This window comes from Terrapene carolina, unplaced genomic scaffold (assembly GCF_002925995.2).
Source record: "Terrapene carolina triunguis isolate 2854851 unplaced genomic scaffold, T_m_triunguis-2.0 Scaffold89, whole genome shotgun sequence".
NCBI lineage: Eukaryota > Metazoa > Chordata > Testudines > Emydidae > Terrapene > Terrapene triunguis.
This window is the reverse complement of record NW_020664440.1, coordinates 3285268-3305061: the sequence shown is the minus strand read 5'-3', so window position 1 is coordinate 3305061 and position 19794 is coordinate 3285268. Positions and strand designations below refer to the sequence as shown.

The 19794-nt window shown below is 45.9% G+C and overlaps 1 protein-coding gene across 12 annotated transcripts in view; it reads left to right on the top strand.

Annotated features, from left to right (window-relative positions):
* Window positions 1–19794, top strand: part of CADPS (calcium dependent secretion activator) — a 358046-nt gene that overhangs the window by 144380 nt on the left and 193872 nt on the right. For all 12 annotated transcript variants that reach the window (XM_026650418.2, XM_026650417.2, XM_026650416.2 and 9 more), the window contains exons 4-6: window positions 3714–3794; window positions 13575–13811; window positions 16647–16768. In XM_026650418.2, coding sequence (XP_026506203.1) covers window positions 3714–3794; window positions 13575–13811; window positions 16647–16768 — 440 coding nt within the window. The remainder of the gene's footprint in view (window positions 1–3713; window positions 3795–13574; window positions 13812–16646; window positions 16769–19794) is intronic.

Below are 19794 nucleotides of genomic sequence, written 5' to 3'. Positions count from 1 at the left end.
CAGTCAAACATTGATCAAATAGTGTCAAATAATGTCAAAAATGGTCATACACTTTAAAGCAGTAATTTATTAGAACAATAATAAAGAGTAAGACTCTATGGTCTCCTGTAGGTTTAGCCTTGGATAAATATTTGCCTAATTGTTAAAAAAAAACAAGTGACTTAACTGAGTTGTTTGAGCTCAGAATAAGGCAAAATACAATGAAATTAAGTTCTTAAAAATGAAAGAATAATTATTACCTTTTTAGCAATGGTTGGTTAGCATTTAAATACAAACATTAAGACTGAACATTTACAACTGAAAAAACGAAGTTAAAATGCAATAAAACAAAAACATTGCAATTATAAAAAAAAATAAAGTCCTCTTTAAGTGCACTTATGCTAGGTAGGCAGCAGGCTAACTCTTCAAGTACCTTGCTTTTCATTATCTCTTTCTTTAAAGCTTCAATTGCTTCATCTATATCTTTGTCATCATCATTTTAATGTGCTTTGTTAACTGATATGTACATTGGTGGCCTTGTATACAAATAAAGACACCCACCACCACCACCACCCTCAATGTTCTGTTCTAGAAGATTCTAGTGAATCAAGCGGCTCAACTTTCAGTTATTCGTCTTTTCCCCATCAGGTGACCTTAGCACATAGTAAAGTGAGTGATCGAGACATTTAAGTAAGTTTGCTAACAATCAAAAAGGTAGGCCACCGCCTACATAAGGGCGTTGTTGCTAAAATATTTGATTATGTTTGACTGTGGTGAAATAGGCAGGTAGCTGACTGGCCAATTAACTGGCTTGCCAAGCCTTAGTTGGCACCTTCTTATTCCTCTTATCAGGGCTGGATTTACACCTTAGTGCCCCCAGGCACAGCATCTTCAGTGCCCCCCTACAGCTGACCTTCGTGTTTTCCGTAGAAATGAAACTTTTAACCCACTTTTAACTTTTAGGCACCCCTAGAACGCCGGCGCCCCTAAGCACACTGGAAATCCGGCCCCGCCTCCTACATGCTCCTTTCGGGTCTGATTCTGATTTCACGTACACTTGTACCAACGCTGAAGATAATGGACTTACCCCGGAGTTACACTGATGCAAGAGAGAGTTAGCGCCTGTGTGTCGTAGAACCATGCTGGAACTGCGTGCTTAACTGTCACAAGCAACTCCTTCCTGTTAGAGCTTTCAGAGTCAGTGCAAGTGTGAACAGCACACTGCAGGATTCCACGCAGTCGACTGTGAAAGGATCTCGCCCCTGAACGCTTCAGCTAACGGGTGGTGTGGATTGGCTGTCGTGAGGGTTGAGATCTTAAGGAAAAAGAGAGAGAGAAGACGCACAACAGCATTGCAATTAGGGTGACCAGATGTCCCGATTTTTATAGGGACAGTCCCGATTTTGGGGTCTTTTTCTTATATAGGCCCTGTTACCCCCCACCCCCATTCCGATTTTTCACACTTGCTATCTGGTCACCCTAATTGCAATGCAAACTAATGGCCGTAAGCATTCTCAAGGGCTGGTCAAGCCAGTGTGTGTCCGAGGTGAATATTGTGTACACCTGCATATAGCGCACAACAAATAGAAAAGCACAGCTATACTTTCTCTGTCATGACCCCTGCACACTAGGAAGTTATTTCCTATACGGCACGATAGTGAAGCCCGTACCAATCTTTATTCAGTCCAAATTGCTACGGAAGTCAGTAGATTCAAGAACTGTTAATATAATGGGCCAAATCCTCAGCTGGTATAAACCAGCATTGCTCCATTAACTTCAGTGGATGCACAGCAGCTGAGGGGGCTAGCCTAGTGTTTATGTAAATGTGAATATTACACAGAAATTTAAAATTCCCTAGGAATTATTATGCATGAATCACAAAGGTATTGATATAAACCTTCAAAGAATAACACATCAGAGTATCCTCTTTTATTTCTCTCTCATTTAATTTAAGACTCTTTTTGAATCTATTATCTATGCTATTTTATTCCCACTAAAATGAAACTGGTGCCCAATGTGGCCCTCTCTCAGCATATCCTCAACATACCTTGAGACCAAATTGGGACATTTGCCTCATTAAAGACTTCAGGACTGGACCTCTGCTTTTAACTGCTAGGGAAAGAGCAGTGCTGAGAACAGAATGTTGTGTCCATGGAAATGTGTGATGGGACTTTTAACTTCAACAAATGTGTAAATAAAAAAAATGGAAATGGTAGCTACTCTTTTACCTACCCCTGCATATCTTAGTGGTTTATAACAGTACTGATGACCTCTAGGTAGAGCGCTTTCAGGCGTCTGCTAACCAGCCAGATTCTAGGCCCTTGGCTTCACCTCCAGCCATTAGTCATTAGCTGCCATTAAATGCCCTCCCCATCGGTCACAATTGGTTAATTAAAATCTCCAACAGACCAAATTGATCTGACACAAGGGACACTGCAAGGCACTTAAAGCAAAAATAAAATGCAATTGAAACTTCGAGAGCAGCCTGTCACGTCCTCTGCTGAACAAACTGGAAACCTGGTCACAACAGCTTTTCCTAGTATTTTTAAACCAAACAAGAACCTGGAGCACTTGCTGTGCATAATAGTTGCGATGGCAGTACTGATGAGCGTCCAGAGCATGAATCCCTAGCTTGTATTCCAGAACCTGAAGCTGAAAATGAAAAATAGGAGGAGGAGATGCTACAGGAATAGGATGTTATGTCCTAGAAAGGAGGGGGGTTAGCAAATGTAGTGAAAGCCTGAAAAATAAAAGGGATGGTGAAGTGTGTTTTGGCGTTATTGTCCTCCTCAGCAAAGCATCTTCCTTTCCTCTTTATATAGGTACAGATATCTTCTGATGTTACAGGTTGACATGTGCTACTATAAGGCATGCCGCCATTACTGTCGGGAATCTGTACAGAAGGCTAGTGCATCCCAGAACTGTGCCTTTGGGTTCCCCAGGAGCCTGAATGAAGCCTAAAATGTTGACCTATAGGTAACACCGCTAATGGAGAAAGTATAATGTGAAAAGGGAGGGTAGACTTTGCCCTAGAAGTAAGGAAGTTTGGGCTTAGTCCATACACTGAGTTTATCTTCAGTAAATTCCCACCATGCCTCATGTGTAAGGCTAAGATTTGGGCATGGGTATTTTTAGTAAAAGTCACGGACAAGATGCGGTCAGTAAACAATAAATCACGGAAGCCGGAGCCCCACTGCCCAGGGCTGACAGCCCAAGCCCTGCCATGCGGGTCTGAAGTTGCAGAGGTCACGTAAAATCACATAATCTGACCGACTCAGCCTTACTCATGTGCCTGTGTGAGACCAACTCTACGTTCCCCATTTGCTCCTTTCTGCTGCCCTCTGCAGTAGTGCTATTATAAGTGGCAATGATACTGGTTTTCCCACATCAGTGAATGTAGAACTGGCCCAGCAGCCCAGGGGGATTCATATATCTGTCCATGACGGAATTTCTACTCACAGAGGTAGCGACATGGGCATCTGACAAAATGCATTCAACTGAGCATGTTTGTTTAAAATTTTTTTGGAAAAATGAATCAATATGCGCGTGTACCATGCCTTGCAGAATGTGGCCTTGATTGGTGCCTGTCAGACCTAGCGCAATACAAATATTAAATAATGATGTAATGAAGTCGTACACTCCGAGAAGCTGAACAAGCTTCTCCCGGGTGGTGCTGTGGGGGCCTTTTTTCATCCTAGCAATCCTGTTTACCTTTTTTCTGTTTTGCCACACAGCTGGATAATCCAGATGAGCAAGCTGCGCAGATCAGACGAGAGTTAGACGGACGCCTTCAAATGGCAGATCAAATTGCCAAGGTAAGAAAACTCTAAGTAGTAACTAGCACATACATAGCTCCGTGGAGCCACCATGCACCCCTCTTCTGAGCGCTTGCTCCTCAGAGATGCTGAGCACCCGCAGCTCCCGGTGAAATGAGTGGGATCTACGGACACTCTCTGTGTTTCTTAGTGTCAGGCTCAAAATTCCTGTTGGGGGATAAGTGTGGGTTCTGGGGAGGGGCTGTTGGAAATGGCTGAGGTATTTGGGTTTCTTTCCTAGAAGCAGCTGTTTTGTTAGGAGCCGGGGTTGGTTCCTCTGTTTCTTTCCCTGCCGGTAGGTAACCTTCCCTCAATGACTCCAGACTTGCAAGTGCACACAGAACCACATTTGGCCAAATATCAGTGCTGTGCACGGGTGGGCTAGCACTCTCTGGTCTAGTCTCATACTCCAGTCTGGGACAACACCCTCCTCGCATGTTACAGTTGAATTGCCTTTGATATCTATCCAGTGCCGCAGGCCTCTGAGCCATTCCCTCAAACTAACCTCGGCAACAAAGCATCTGGAACCACACCACTCTGCCGGGGCAGACTGCCACCACACCACAGCTTGCTGAAGCAAGTCATTTCTCTGTTTGGTATCAGGGTAACTCTCACACAGTTTCAGGTGACCTAAAGAGGACAATAGCTTTGGGAGCTTTGCCACTGACTTCACTGGGGCCAGGATTTCACCTCTGATTTGGCCAAAACTCCTGAGTCTTATATCCAACCCCAAATGTGAGCGGCGTCACGTGTTTGCTCTGCAGCACCATGTTCAGTGCCTCTGTGACCTAACTGAAATGTTGCAGTCAATAGTCAGGACAGCATACCCCATTAGAAGAAGAGAGAAAAACAAAAAAACCTAGTAGAAATCTAATCAGCAAACTAAATCCACTTCAATTCAGGATGCAAATAACAAATCAGAATTCCCTGCCTTCCATCAGCAGTCTGTGTTGTGAAACAGCTGATTTTTGCCCTTTCCCTCCAAACATATGGAATAAAAAAAATCCCCCAAATGCAGACTGCCAGCATATCTCCGGCCCCGTCAGTGGGTTCCTCATTCTTGAGGATAAACACCCATGCACTCTCCTCTTTGCAAACACAGAAAAGTCAGTCTCTTTATATAGCTGGTAAAATCTGACACTCTGTCAAAGCCCTCCCATATCAGTGAGCAAATAAGACTCCATACTTTCCTGACAGAGCCAGATAATAAAATAATCCTGAATGGACTTTACAAGACAGATTTGATTAACACCCCTGCCACAAAATGAATTGCCAATTCTGACCCACTCTGGTTTATTCTAGAGAAGAAAAGTCACACTATGAGTCCCTCCATGGTAAACTGTAATTCCCTGAAGTATAAATGTGGTTATTGTACCAGAATTTTGAAGCCTTCTACAAGGAATGCAATCTTGAAGCTGCGTCTAAGTAAAGTATTTTGAGATCATTGTGAGACAGTCAGCAGTGACCCGCCCCCCCGCAACAGCTAGCAGCCGTTATGGAAGCCAGCGGCCATTAAAAAAAAGCAAACCCCTCAAGTAAACAGTAGCCTAAACTTTTCAACTGTCTTCCCTTTCAAGGCCTTAAGGTAATTAAAGCTGGTCCCAAACAGGTTTTCACTAACCAAATAGCAAAAGTACAGGGTCTGTTAACCACCAATCAAATGTTAACACAACCAGGGCCTGTGTTTGTGTATAAAAAATCTTTGGCTTTTTGTATAAGTTAAAGTTTTTGTACCAAGGTGCAAAGCTCTCCTTTCTTCTGCAAAATAAAGCAACCTTTCCTTATCCCTGTCTGACTGTTATTGGCTCTCAGCGAGGCGGACCCGATATTTCCCAATAACAATTGGGAGTAAAGTATGTATTTGTAGTCTATTATTAATTAATTAGCAGCAGCACTTGTGGGTACATCACATCCTTACAGATTGCTTTGCATTTTTCAAAGCACTGTACAAACTGTAACCAGTTAATTTTCATCACTGCATCCTTGGGAGGGTAGCTGGTATGATCCCTATTTTACAAATGGAGAAAATGAGCTGTCTGAGAGCCATATGGCAAGTTAGTGGCAGATAGATAATCAAAACTGACTCTCCTTCACCTCTTTTAAATCGGAGTGGCCTATTATTTTAAAGAAAATATTGAACCTTCTCTTGTTTCTTTAAAAGAAATTCTGCATGAAGCATTGTCACCGTCTAAGGTTTTGAGAATGTTAGCTGGTCATTTGGGTATTAATACTAGAGGTTCTACCTATTTATTTATTTAACTTTCTGTTTACTACATTTTTGAATGAGGGCAGTAGTATTCATAACTCACTGGCAGTCAGCAGAGGGTGCAACTGCATGAGTTATATTTGCAAACGTAAGTATACCATTTTCATTTCCCCCAAGGACAGTAAAACATAAACAAGCTGCTACCGGGCCTATGAGACTAGGCCATGTGAAAGCTCCTAAAACAAATATATTCCAAAACTTCCCTTTTGCAGGGCTCAACTTTCAAAATGCAACTTTGGAGCGTGGAGGGAAATTGTATTTGAAACCAGCATATCAGTCATGATAATATATTCAGTACATATTGTTACGTAATCCCTTTTCCATGATTGCTGCTAGCCACCAATTTAGCATGTCAAAATCCTACAGCATCTGCATACTAAGATACTTGCTGTTCTCACAACTCCATGGATGCTACTTTTTGCTGGCATCCAAATGACTTTCTGGATCCTTCTCTATAGTTTCTGTGCTCGAGTATCACAGCCGGTAATTCAGTTCCAGGCTAGTCTTTAATTTTATGAAAAGAAAAATCTCTAATTTACTGGTCCGTGTTGCAGAATTGTATCATGCATGGTGATTGATTGTGGGTGCACAGTCAATGCACTAAAAAGTACTTTGCAGCACCAAGGTGCCCATCACTGAGTTTCAGTTATAATGGTAGATTAACTCATCATATAAGAAATTAAAGTTAGGATATTTTCCATTAAGATGTGATGGAGGCTCTGCAGTCTAATAGGACCAAGCGGCAGGAGTGCCCCAGTGCTGTTGTCTTTGTAGAGCCACTTAATGGCCAGCTATGGGACCTTGAACAAGTTCTGTGCCCAGGATCACTCAGTAACCTGATCCACACACCAGAACACTCGAGCAGAGCTGTGTGTCTTTTCCTATGCCCAGGACAGCTCAAATGTAGCTTTTGGTGTTCATTGGAGTCCTGCTTTGGGCCCCGTTTCAGCAAAGCACTTACGCATGTGCTTGAAATCAGCTGAACTTAAGGATTTACTTAAAGTCAAGCACATGCTTCAAATGCTTTGCTGAATGGGGATGGATTGCTGCACCTGGGTTTCGGACCCTTTTTCCCACGTACTAAATGAAAGCAGGATTATGGCTGGCAGTCTGATTGCACCAAGCCAGAGACACTTTGAGGTATATTTTTCAGAGCAGTTGAGAGCATCTCTCTTGTGCCCCATGTGGTGCCCCCCGCTTTTCCCAGGTGGCTTGAGAAAACTGCAGGGAGGAGCCAGCCAGAGATTCCAGCCAGTAGGAGCAAATGCAGAAGTAGCCCAAGCAGAGACCTTGCAACACCAGTGATGTCCGAGAATTTGACAGTTTTGACTGGGTTGTCTCTGCCCTATGCCAATTGGCTGTTTGCTCTAACCCTCTCCTGCTGCGTCCCTCATAGTCTCTTTACCACAGGTTCATCCCACACCTGCCCTCCTACCCTCTTCTCCTTGCTCTGTCCCCCTTCCCTACAGTGTCCCCTCTCCCTTTTTCTTCTTTCCATTTAGCTTGTCTCCTCCTAACCAAATCCTGCTCACCCACCCCACAAAAAAAATCCTAGAACTACCATGCCGTGTGCAGCCCTCACATCGTTCACTCTGCCTGTGTGTTAGACCACTTCTCCCACCCTGTGGCTGTCTGGCCTCTTTAGACTGTAAGCTCTTTAGGGCAGGGACAGTCTATTAGTGTGTTTGTACAGGGCCATTTAGTCTGCAGAAGAGAAGAGTGAGGGGGGATTTGATAGCAGCCTTCAACTACCTGAAGGGGGGTTCCAAAGAGGATGGAGCTCGGCTGTTCTCAGTGATGGCAGATGACAGAACAAGGAGCAATGGTCTCAAGTTGCAGTGGGGAAGGTCTAGGTTGGATATTGGGAAAAACTATTTCACTAGGAGGGTGGTGAAGCACTGGAATGGGTTCCCTAGGGAGGTGGTGGAATCTCCATCCTTAGAGGTTTTTAAGGCCCAGCCTGACAAAGCCCTGGCTGGGATGATTTAGGTGGAGTTGGTCCTGCTTTGAGCAGGGGGTTGGACTAGATGACCTCCTGAGGTCTCTTCCAACCTTAATCTTCTATGATTCTAGCACAATGCGACGCCACTCTTGGTTGTCCCATAGGCGCTACCACAGTAAACACAATTAATTATAATTGTGCTTATGTATACTTACTCCCCCTGTATTTGGGTTAATAGTTTAGGGCCAAATTCTCTTTCGAGCACACAGCCCAGATGGAGGGGAGTTCTATGGAAGGGATGGAATCCTCCTGCCAGACAGCTCCCCACTCACGGGGCTATCACAGCCTGAACCTGTTGCATCCACCCCTCCACTGGTGGGAGGTCTGGGGTATGAATCATGTGTGTCTATGAGCCAGGCACAACGAAGCCCCAGGCCTGATTAAGGCCTTTGGGTGATGCCATCATAATCATAATGGAGTCTATAGCTGAGGATCTATTGGCCACAGTCCTGCCCCTCTTCCAGCCAGTCCCCTTGTGCGAGAGCAGTGGGAGCCTTCCTACATGGGGCTCACTCCTTCCTGCTCTGTCTGCCTGACCCCAGTGCTATCCATCCCTACCATCCTGCCTCAACTCACTAGCTCCCACCCAGACATCTCATCTGCGGTATCATCACCTGCTACGTTTGTCTTCTCACACCCACCTGTGTCGTGATCTCCGCCTCCCACTGCTCCCCAGACAGCTCATGAAAGGGCAGAGTCCCCACCGGTTCTCAGCACCGCACACATGCGCCGTCAGTATCAGAAGCTCAGGCCCCATCTCACGGTTTTCTTTTAGCATTTAAAGGAACAAACATGCATGTTTCTGGGCTGCTTTATTCCTCTTACCTCCCCTTTAGCCTTAGAGACTCCTCCTGTCTTTTTTCTTTGACTTGGACTTAGTGAGACTCACCTGGTCCTCCTGTCAGGGTGAGTCAACAGAATAGCCCTACATCTCCATACAATGTCCAAGAACCTGATAACCTAACACACAGATAAATCCATCTTGCCCCACTTCCAAAGTGCCTCAACTCTCCACCCTCTACATCTGTCCTGCTCACCTCACTTGCCAACCATCTATCGACCCTTCCATCACCCCATGAATATCCATCCAATTTGTTCCTCCTCTGAGCCGCCTCACACATACACCCCAGATTTTCAACCTGTCTCACAGATGTGTCCACCCACTTCAGTGGGAGTCTCGTCTGTCCAAGAACTACAGGGTTTGGGCATTGATGGAGAAGCTACTGGTGAAAAATAGTGAGATTTTGTTTCTGATAGTTACTGCATTTGAAATGTGACGTATGGAAGCAGTGCAGAAGCTGGTACTGTGGGAGAGATGAGTAGTGCAGTGACGGGACATTGTTTGAGCATCAGTGCTTTCAACAATATCTCCCACCATTTAAAAAACATTTGGGGTTTTTTTTATGGGTGGTCTCTGTCTCATGTAATGCATGGGCCATCAAACAACACAATTAGATAGTTTGTCTTATGCCAGGAATAATTTACTTGAGAGGATAGTTTCTGAAGACGGAGATTTGAGATTGAAGGCTGCATTTTAATTGCCTGGCACAAGTGTTGCTTTGAAATGTGTTTGTAATGAATAAACCCTTGAGTACTCTCTGATACACTCTGCCAGCCTGTGTTGCTGTTTGTATTTCTTCTACAGCCTTAAGAAGGTTTCCTGGCAGAAACATGGTCTTGTTTTCTTTTCCAGGGTGCATTTTATGAACCTCTTTTTATGGTGTCATTATGAACTGTCAGCCCTGGAGCGAGAAGGTATTTCTCAAGTCGTCTCCACAGTTCTGTATTTAGAGCTTTTTCTGGTAGTGAACTCTGGCCAGATAGCTTATGCCTCACACAGTTACTGGTGCCCCCTATAAAACAGTCAAATTGGAGGTGACTTAGGGGGATGGACAGATGCATCAGATGTCTTAGGACAGTCCTCAAATTAGAGGCTAGTTTCTTTGAAGGGGACGGATAGTCTTGGATTTGAATCCTTGGGTAGTAAAATAATAAAACATAGACATTGTGAGTAGGGGGACCAGACAGCAAGTGTGAAAAATCGTGACAGAGGGTGGGGGGTAATAGGCACCTGTGTAAGAAAAAGCCCCAAATATCGGGACTATCCCTATAAAATCGGGACATCTGGGCACCCTAATTGTGAGTAAAAGGCTGCTTGGCAATGGCTTTTTAATTAGTGAGCTGCTGGCCAGAGGTGCTGGAACTGTTTGTGTAGTGGGGGTGCTGAGAGCCATTGAACCAAACTGCAAACCCTGTTTATAATGACAACCACTTCAAGCCAGGGGGTGCAGCAGCACCCTCCGCACCCCTAGTTCCAGCCCCTATGCTGCTGGCACCAGAGGCGGCACCTGGGGGGCTTGCAGTGGCTGTAGTCACCCCAAAATGTGCCTTAGCCACCCCCTGGAGCAGCCGCCACTTGCCAGCCGCCCAGCTTTGAAGACAGAGGGGGGAGAGTGGTGGTGGCTGGCCAGGCGCCCAGCTCCGTCAGTGGCAGTGCCACCACCAGCAGCAGCACGGAGGTAAGCCTGCCTGAGAGCAGCCCCGGTCCATGTCCCCACCTGCTGAGATGTGCTGCCCAGGGCAGCTGGAAGGTCCGGGACTCCCCACAGCTGCCTGGACTGACCCACCTGGGCTCTGCCCCCTATGGCCTCTGCTCCCTGGGCTGTTAGGGGGGAGGGAAGAGGAGGAGGCGGGACCAGAATTTAGGAGGAGCAGGAGGTGAGGCCTCATGGCAAGTGGGGACACAGCCTCCCCAATTTTCTGTCTAACCCCCCGCAGCCCCACTCCCTCCCCCCGGGAAGAGGCTGGCGCCGCCCCTGGCTGGCACCCATTTCTGTCACTGAAGTTGTACCAAATGAATCTGGGGGTAGATTCTGGTCTGTTGTCACTAACTTAGGAAACACTTAGGGACAGATTTTCACAAGAGCTCAGAGCCGGAGTGTAAGCGTTCAGTACCTGCAGTGTTGTTGGGATACCGTTTCCAAAAGCGCCTATCTCCCATTCTCAGACGTGACTTTCGCACGCAGGAGCCATTGCAAGTCAGTGGGATGAGGGCTCTTAAGTCATTTAGGGTACGTCTACACTGACAAAACAAAAAACCCTCCACGGCAGTGAGTCTCAAAGCCTGGGTCAACTGACTCGGGGCTGAACGTAGCCGTGTAGGCATTACTACTCAGTGTGGAGCCTGCGATTTGAAACCTGGCAGACAGGTGGGTCTCAGAGCCTGAACTGGCACGTCTACACTGCTATTTCTAGCCCTGGAGTGCGAGCCAGAGTCAGTTGTTTTGTTGTTGTTGCAGTGTAGACATATCCTTAGGTGCATTTGAAAGTTTTACCGCAGGTGCCCTCACCCAGACGCTCCCATTGTGACGACGTGCTGAGCTCTCGAAAATCTAGTCACCCACTGAAGTGCCTAGATGGAAGCTGAGCTCTCTTTTGACATCAGGCCTCAAGTGCGGGTGTAGGCCTTCTGAAAATCTTGGCCTGAGAGAGAGATTGCCCTTTGAATTACCTGCCTGGCCAGTTTGTTGCAAAGAAATTGCAGGGAAGGTGCTGAGGCGACTAGAATCATTCACTGCTTCAGCCATTTCCCGCCACAATGTTTATTCCTCATTTTGTTAATGACTTAGCAGCAGGCCCTGCCCACTCCCAGCACAGTGGAGTGGAACGGGTGTGTGTCCCGGGGGTTTGGGAAGCATGCAGGGAGCTCACACGGAGTTCCCACGCCCCTTCTGAGCTACAGAGCTCTGCTCTACCAGGGCTGCATCTGCCCTGACAGGCAGGTGAGACCCAGGGCTGGTGGATCTGCACAAACCCTTCTCCTGCTATGGATGAGAATGGGGGGGCTGTGGAGGCTACTGCTGCCCCGAGACCTCTCCTGCCTGCCCCATGGCCTGGGAGGGCTTGGGCTCAGGGCAGCGACCAGGACTTAGGCCTTAGGATCCTGAGCTTTTAACTGGGATGATAAAGCTTAGTCAGTCACCTCTAAACTCCCATCCCATGGTAGCAGTGCCCTCTGGGAGGGAGCTGTGCCTAACACCAACCCCTTCCTGAGATGCAGCTTCCAACTGGGACCCCACACACTGCGTTCTCGTGGCCTAGATCCCCGTTAGCACTTCAGACCCATCATGAGACAACCAGGGGGTGTTTAAGAGAACAGCAGGGAAACCTGGAGTCAAAGCCTGGATGACGTCACAAGTGAAATTGATGGCCTCGCCCAAATCACTGGCAGATATTTGGCCACATATACAAACCCAACGCACAGCAGGGCACAGCTGGCAATGCTTGCTCGGGGGAAGGGCACTGGCCTGGCACTGCGGAGTTCCTGGCTCTATTGCAGACTCTGGGTGACCTTGGACAAATCCCTTCTCGGTGCCTCTGTCCCAGCCGTGTAAAAAGGGGACGATAATCATTTGGAACCCTTCTGCGGGGGCGTTGTGAGAATAAATCCTGTTGTGTTGGTGCTATGCAGCTAGGCAGGAAATTCCCACGGCTTTCTGGAGCGTTGCAGATCGTAATAAAGGTGACCTGACGGAGCTGCATGTGGGAGAAGACGCTTCTGGTGCCCATGCCAGCTGGGACCAGGCAGAGTAGAGCCCTGCCACCTGACAGCACTTGACTACAAGCGCTGGGTTCAGGCTGTGCATGAAAAACAACCCGAGGCTCCCTGGGTCGGGTCGTCTATGATCACCTCCTCCCGCCCATGGGGTCAGCACGACAGCTACCTGCCCCACTCCTGCTGACTGTTGCCACCTCTTTCCACTCTGCATGGGCCGCAGAGAGAGTGTGCTAACTAGTCGTGCAGCAAGGCACCGGTGGCCGGTAGGAGTAGCACATACAGACGCCGCCATGACAACCCCACACGCAGAGACAGATCACGGGCATCGGGAGTGGGAAGTGCCCAACGAGCTGAGCCCCAAAGACAAGTCTGCAGGGCTGACACGGGTTCTCATGCAAGTGTCGGGCTTGGGTCAATTCTGAAAATATCACGAGGCTCTTGGGTTAGGTGAGGGTTGGCTGTGATCAGCTCCGGGTTGGACTTTAGAATTAGGCCTGAGGAGATCTCTAAGGCGGAATACGTCATTTGAATGAGGGGAGAAAAACCCGGGTGCCATTCCTCCGCTTGTATAAATTTGGCAAAGCTCCATTTACTTCAGTGTAGCTATGGCAACACACACCAGTTGAGGATGTGGGCCAGGGCGTGTATACTGATGTATATAGGAGACAAGCTGTATGAACAGATAATGAATGTGAATCTGAGAAATGCATACAGGAAGCTACAATTTATCACATAAATGCCAGGCACTGGTTCAGCCAGTTGCTAAAGGTAATGTATCCATCCAAGGGGCTTGGGAGACAGCTGTTATGGATGGTGGTAGTTCTCCATGTACAAGGCACTTTCCAAATGCATGTGGAGACATAACCAGATCGCTCACGTGGTGTGACAATCCAACAAGCGACTCTTGAGACTCCATTAAATCTTAATACATTTTTCTTGTTGTTTTAATCCAAGGAGCGTAAATTTCCGAAATTTGTATCCAAAGAAATGGAAAACATGTTTATCGAGGAGCTGAAGTCTTCTGTCAATCTGCTGATGGCGAACTTGGAAAGCATGCCAGTGTCCAAAGGCGGCTCGGAGTTCAAGTTACAGAAGCTAAAACGCAGCCACAACACCTCAATCATTGACCTGGGAGAAGAAAATGAAAACCAGCTTTCAAAGTCCGATGTTGTGCTGTCTTTCTCCTTGGAGGTAAAAGCTACAAACTGTCTCCATTTGAACATATAATGTGCTGAATTAGTGTGATTAAGAATCACACCAATCAATGCCTAGCCAGTTTGAGCCATGAGAGTAGATATTAAAATAACAGCTTGAGGGGCAGAGGTCAGTAAAAGGATTTCCTAATCCCCAAGCGGGGCTTTCTTCCCTTTTAGGAAACAATTATAAAATGCTTTTACCAAGCTTCATAATATGCCCTTTTAGATTTCCCCCATCTTCTTAGAACAATCTGTGGAGATTATACTAATGTGAAATTCAAGGTAGTTTGTATCAAGTCGCTCAAACAGTAGTGTAATTAACTAGCATCTTCACAGTGTCGCAATGTTTGTACCAAGTGTAGAAGCCATGGGCTAAATTCATTTGCAGGGCAACTCCACTGAAATTGGGTGGAATTAATCCAGGGACTAATCTGGATGCCTCCTTTCTCTATACTACCTAAAAACACTCTGTTTCAGGGAATTGCAAAGTTTCATTCTCTTTGCTTTTTGCAATAATAGGGTTATGTGGGTTTTTTAATCAAAAATAGAACTTCTGGGATAGAAATATTCATCAGTGTAATTTCATAGAGACTTTATTACTGGTTCCTAAACTACTAAAACCTTGTGCTTTAGGTGTCTTTGCATTTGATTATTGGTAAGTAGAGATGTCACTTTATTCCTCAGAGAGACAAGGTAGCCAAGGTAATATCTTTTATTGGACCAATTTCTGTTGGTGAGAGAAACAAGCTTTTGAGCATACACAGAGTGGACCTGAAAAAGATGTAAAATGAAATAAAGAGGATTTATATTTACCATTTCCTCCATTCTTTTCTATTGTTTTTTTCTGCTAAATATCCCCTTTGCTGTGTAAGTTACACCAATTTTCACCATTACCCCAATTTAACAGCATGCAACTTACACCACTGTTTACAATGTCACTGAATTCAGCGTTTAAAATATTTAAGGTAATATTGGCTTTACGATATTCGCAATATTCAGTTCAGCCTTATTGGAAATTTGGTTGTGTATGAATCCAGGGCTAATGTCTTTGATGTAGACATCAAACGGGGCATAACTATTATGTGCACAGGTATCAAGAAACAGTGAAATGTCACAAAGCACTAGACCTACTTGTAAGAAAAATATGTGCCATTCATAAACGAGCTGTTCATGACAATGTTGTTTAGCAAGTTTATCCCTACCGAAACTGATTCAGAAGGAATTGTAAGTGGCACTTTGAAGTTCTAGAGGGTGAGCAATCCATTCATATGCACAAAACATTTGCACAGCAGAAGTTTGGCCAAGAAACATTGATTCATCAGAGAGTCTGCAGAGATCTCTGTACGTATGAGAGAATCTGCAGGCGAATGACAATGTATCAGGGAATCTATAGCATGGAATTTGAAATTTTAACTTATACGCTGCATCTCTAGTTATAAGAAGAATAGAAACATCCATGTGATTTCTTGAAGACACATTGTTAACGTGATGATTCATCAACATTAAACGAAGGAAAAAGGAAATTCCTTCTAAAAAGTTTTGATAAGACAGACTTAAGGTTGGAAATTATATATATTGTGTCGTAAACAAACACATGCATCATCCTACTGCTCTTCCTGTATAATGACACTCGTTGACGAGTCATCTACAGGGACTGAACCCATGATCTCTGGACCTAAACACATAAACTTCTCCTGCTTGAGCTAAGGGATCAGTTCCATTAGCTTACCCAAAGTAGCAGACTGAGAAGTCTCTATGTGGCCTAGCCATTGGAAAGGGACAGAGAGCCACATTCTGCTACTGTGGGTCAGGCAAAGAACTGGGATTGACAGAATTTGCAAAAATATTAGCAGAAGGTGAGTCCAAACGGCAGCGCTGATTGATAGTGATATGGATTGTTGATGTTTTGTGAGTGGCTTCTTGGTGGGATCTCAGCCCCTCACAGGGGTTATTTATTGGTCTTACTGTGTTGTGAAGTTGAAGGCATTCAGTACCCCGCAAGAGCAGACCCATATCATACAGACGCTCCCCGGGTTACACAAACCCGACTTACGCAAATCCGGACTTACGGAAAAAGTTCCGTAAATTCCGTAAGGTTTTTTGGGGGTTTTTTTGACGTAATTGTCGGGTGTACGTTCCCAATTTACGCAAAATTCGACTTACGCAAGGCGTTCTGTCACTTCCGGAACGGAACACTTGCATAAGTCGGGAGCGTCTGTATATATTTGGGCAGTCTCCCTGATGAAAGATAGGGTGACCAGACAGCAAATGTGAAAAATCGGGATAGGGGACGGGGGGTAATAGGAGCCTCCATAAGGAAAAGACCCCAAAATCAGGACTATCCCTATAAAATCGGGACATCTGGTCACCCTAATGAAAGAGCTTCAGCTGAAAGAGCTAATTTGCTGTTGTGTTGCTCAGTACTTTCCTGAGGGTATGTCTACACTACAGGATTAATCCGAATTTAGATAATTCGAATTTGGGAAACAGGTTGTATAAATTCGATTGTGCGCGGCCACACTAAGCACATTAATTCGGTTTTTAACCACATTAATTCGGTGGTGTGCGGCCACACTACCCCATTTATTTTAATCACATTAATTCGGTGGTGTGCGGCCACACTAACCCTAATTCGAATTAACAAAATCGATTTTGACGCTACTCCGTTCGTCGAGGTGGAGTGCAGAAATCGATTTAAAGCGCCCTTTAATTCGAATTAACTGGCTCTGTAGTGTGGACGGGTGAAGGGTTAATTCGGATTAACGCAGCTAAATCCGAATTAAAGTCGTAGTGTAGACCAGGCCTTACACTTCCTCTCTTCACTCCATAGGTCGTCATAATGGAAGTGCAGGGTCTAAAATCCTTAGCTCCAAACCGCATCGTTTATTGCACTATGGAAGTAGAAGGTGGAGAGAAACTGCAGACTGACCAAGCAGAAGCTTCGAAACCAACGTAAGTTTCTCTCCCACTCCTGCATGTTCTTCTCTGCTCCATTGCTGCACTGTTCTCATGAAAAGTCAATAAATGTGGAGAACGTACATTCATAAATGTATAGATATCAAGGCCAGAAGGGATCATTAGAACTTGCATAGGGAAAGCTTCCTTCATTTATTTCCAGATGAGAAACATATACAGAGCTTCACCCTGCACCAAATGAACAGCAGGTAGGCCTATTTAAGCAAAGCCCATAAGCGCATGCTCAAGTCCCGTTGAAGATAATGGGACTTAAATGTGTGCTTAAAGTTAAGTATGTGATTAAGTGCTTTGCTAAATAGGGATGGAGGTTAAGCATGTGCATAAAGTTAAATATGTGCGTAGTGTTTATTTGATCCAGGGCCGTTTTGGGTATGTATCCATCATCTCATCCTTCCTGTCGTGTCTTTGGAAGTACAGTATTCTAGGAAAGAAAAACAAGGATGATGGAAAAGGAACTCCCTTTTGAAAGGCAGCATTAATGAAGAGAGAAGGGGGACTGAAAAGCATAGACGTGGGGGGGGGGGGGGGGGGGGGAGCCTTTAAAATACTTTCAAGAAACATTGGTGGGGAAAGAAGAAAGGGAGCCTGAGCAGAAGTTGGTGATGGGTGAGAACGTGCAGGGACAGCAGCTGGGGAGGTGAGAGAGAATGAGTCACATGTCAGGGATGTTAGTCATGTCACTTGCTGCACGACTGGAGAATACTCAGGTACTGCGGTGATATGTTATAAAGACCTACATCGACTAGAGCAGCGGTTCTCAAACTATTGTACTGGTGACCCCTTTCGCATAGCTAGCCTCCGAGTGTGACCCCCCCCCGTATAAATTAAAAACACTTGTTGATATATTTAACACCATTATAAATGCTGGATGCAAAGCGGGGTTTGAGGTGGAGGCTGATAGCTCGCGACCCCCCATGTAATAACCTTGGGGCCCAACCCCCAGTTTGAGAACCCCTGGACTAGAGAGCATGAAGAAGATAAAAGAAAAGCGGGAGAGAGGGAAGAGGGTGCATTTTAGCATCCTTTCATTTCCTCTTCACTTTTTACTCCTTTTATGCCTCCATGTCCCCACTCAACCTACTCCTCTTCCCTTTCCCTGACACCCTGTCCCCTCATGTGTTGGTCTTTTCTTGTCTCTTAAGCAAGGGGGCGGGGGCCAGTTTTGGGAATGATGGAAATAAAGTGCTTTCTTGTCCAGGGCCCCAGAGAGCGATTGGAGAAACCTCTGCAGGGATTCTGGAGCTTGGCTCTGCTCTGTGCTGTGCCGAGGTCTCGAGCACCTGGTGCGGAGCTGGGCGCCGCTGCAATCTATTGGCTCGCGAAAGGAAAATTCCATTTGGTTAAAAGGGGCTAGATGTGAACCACCAAAGGGAATGCCCTCTCCCTGCTGCTGTCTTCCCACCCTCCTCTTTGCTGTTCTCCGCTCCTCTCCCCTGCAATACCTAGCACCACCCCACTCTCCCCTTCCACCCGCTGCCCCATGCTTCATTCCATCAAGGGGCTGGTGATGGGGAGGTGACAACTGTTATCATGGAAGATAACAGCCTTTTCTCACATGCCTCTGAATCTAAATCCTGACCGGCAGCACCCCCTGCTATTCTAGTCCTGAGTGGGAAGATTGGCGAGGTGTGCAAACCATCTCTGTCAGCTGGGCCCTGAGAGTCTCAAAAGCAGGCGCAGCTCAAACCAAAGCTGCTAAGGAAAATGCCAGTGGCGCAAGGTAAACATTGTGCACAGCTCTGATTGGCAACGTTTGAGAGACAAAAAGACCCAACGGCGTTTTCCCTAGGATTTTAAGAAAGGGCCAAGACAAAATTCCCTCTGGACTTTCTCCACACCGGGAAAGACCCAGAGAGATCCTACTATATCAGCCCCAAGCCGCCTCATTTTTTAAATACAACTTTTCTCCCTGTAGCCCAAGCTAGTCATTGGAGGTGAGCAAAGTGGTTTATTACATGCCTTGGTGGGTTACTTGAGGGGCAAGGCAAACTCTAGAAATTTGCCTCTGGATCTTGGTGCGTTATATATCTTTGTTCTTGGTGGGAAATGACATGCGACGCCATCGCTTTTCTCTTTCCTCTCCTTCCTTTGCACCAGAACCTGTGGTGTGTCCTTTTTCCTTCTCTCGTTACTCTTTTAGTGGCACGGGAACATTTTATGTTGCCAGTTGAATCGCAGGAGCTGCCTAGGGGCCTGCTCAAAGACCTCTCTGACTGCTCCTGGGGATATAATGAGCCCAATGGGGGCACTTGTTCATGTCCCACCACGCACAAGAGGTAGTGGAACCACTGCATGTAGGATTTATGGATAAAATGTAAAACAATAGACTCTACTGGCCTGATTTTCCAAAAGTGCTTAGCTCCCATCAGCTCTCCTTGAGAAAACTTGGATCTAAATGACTGTTTAAGAGGAATTCCAAGGACATGGGATTTCTCAGCTCTGCAAACCATTACTTAATTTGCAAAACAAGGCTTCCAGCACCTGGAACCAAAATCAAATTAGTAAGTGGCTGGGTGAGGAAGTAGTAAGCGGGGTCCCCAGCGTACATATATCATCAGCACTGAACAGCTTTCTTGGATTAATCTTGGCCTCAAATCAGCAGCTATCAAAGTTTCAGTCTCCCTGCCCAATAGGAAATCCTGAATTTGTTTACCCAGCCTAGCTGCCCAGTTACCTATCGGGCATGTTAGTACGTATTTCAGGTGTTTTATAGTACAAATATAGTACAAACAAACACATGAAACTCAAACTGAACAGCTTTATTGCACCATTTCATACAGGCCAATTTCACTCTGGTGTGGGCTGACTATAGAAACCAGTGCCATCAAGGTAGTGGAAGGTACCAGAGAGCTGCAGTTATTTAAGCAGGCTACTGTGTCATACATGCAAAGGACAACTCATGGTACCTCACTGGAGTCAGATGATGTTGGCTCCAACTTACACCAGCTGTACATACTGGCACCGGGTAGTATAAAAGCTGCTTCAGCATTTGTTTGGGATAA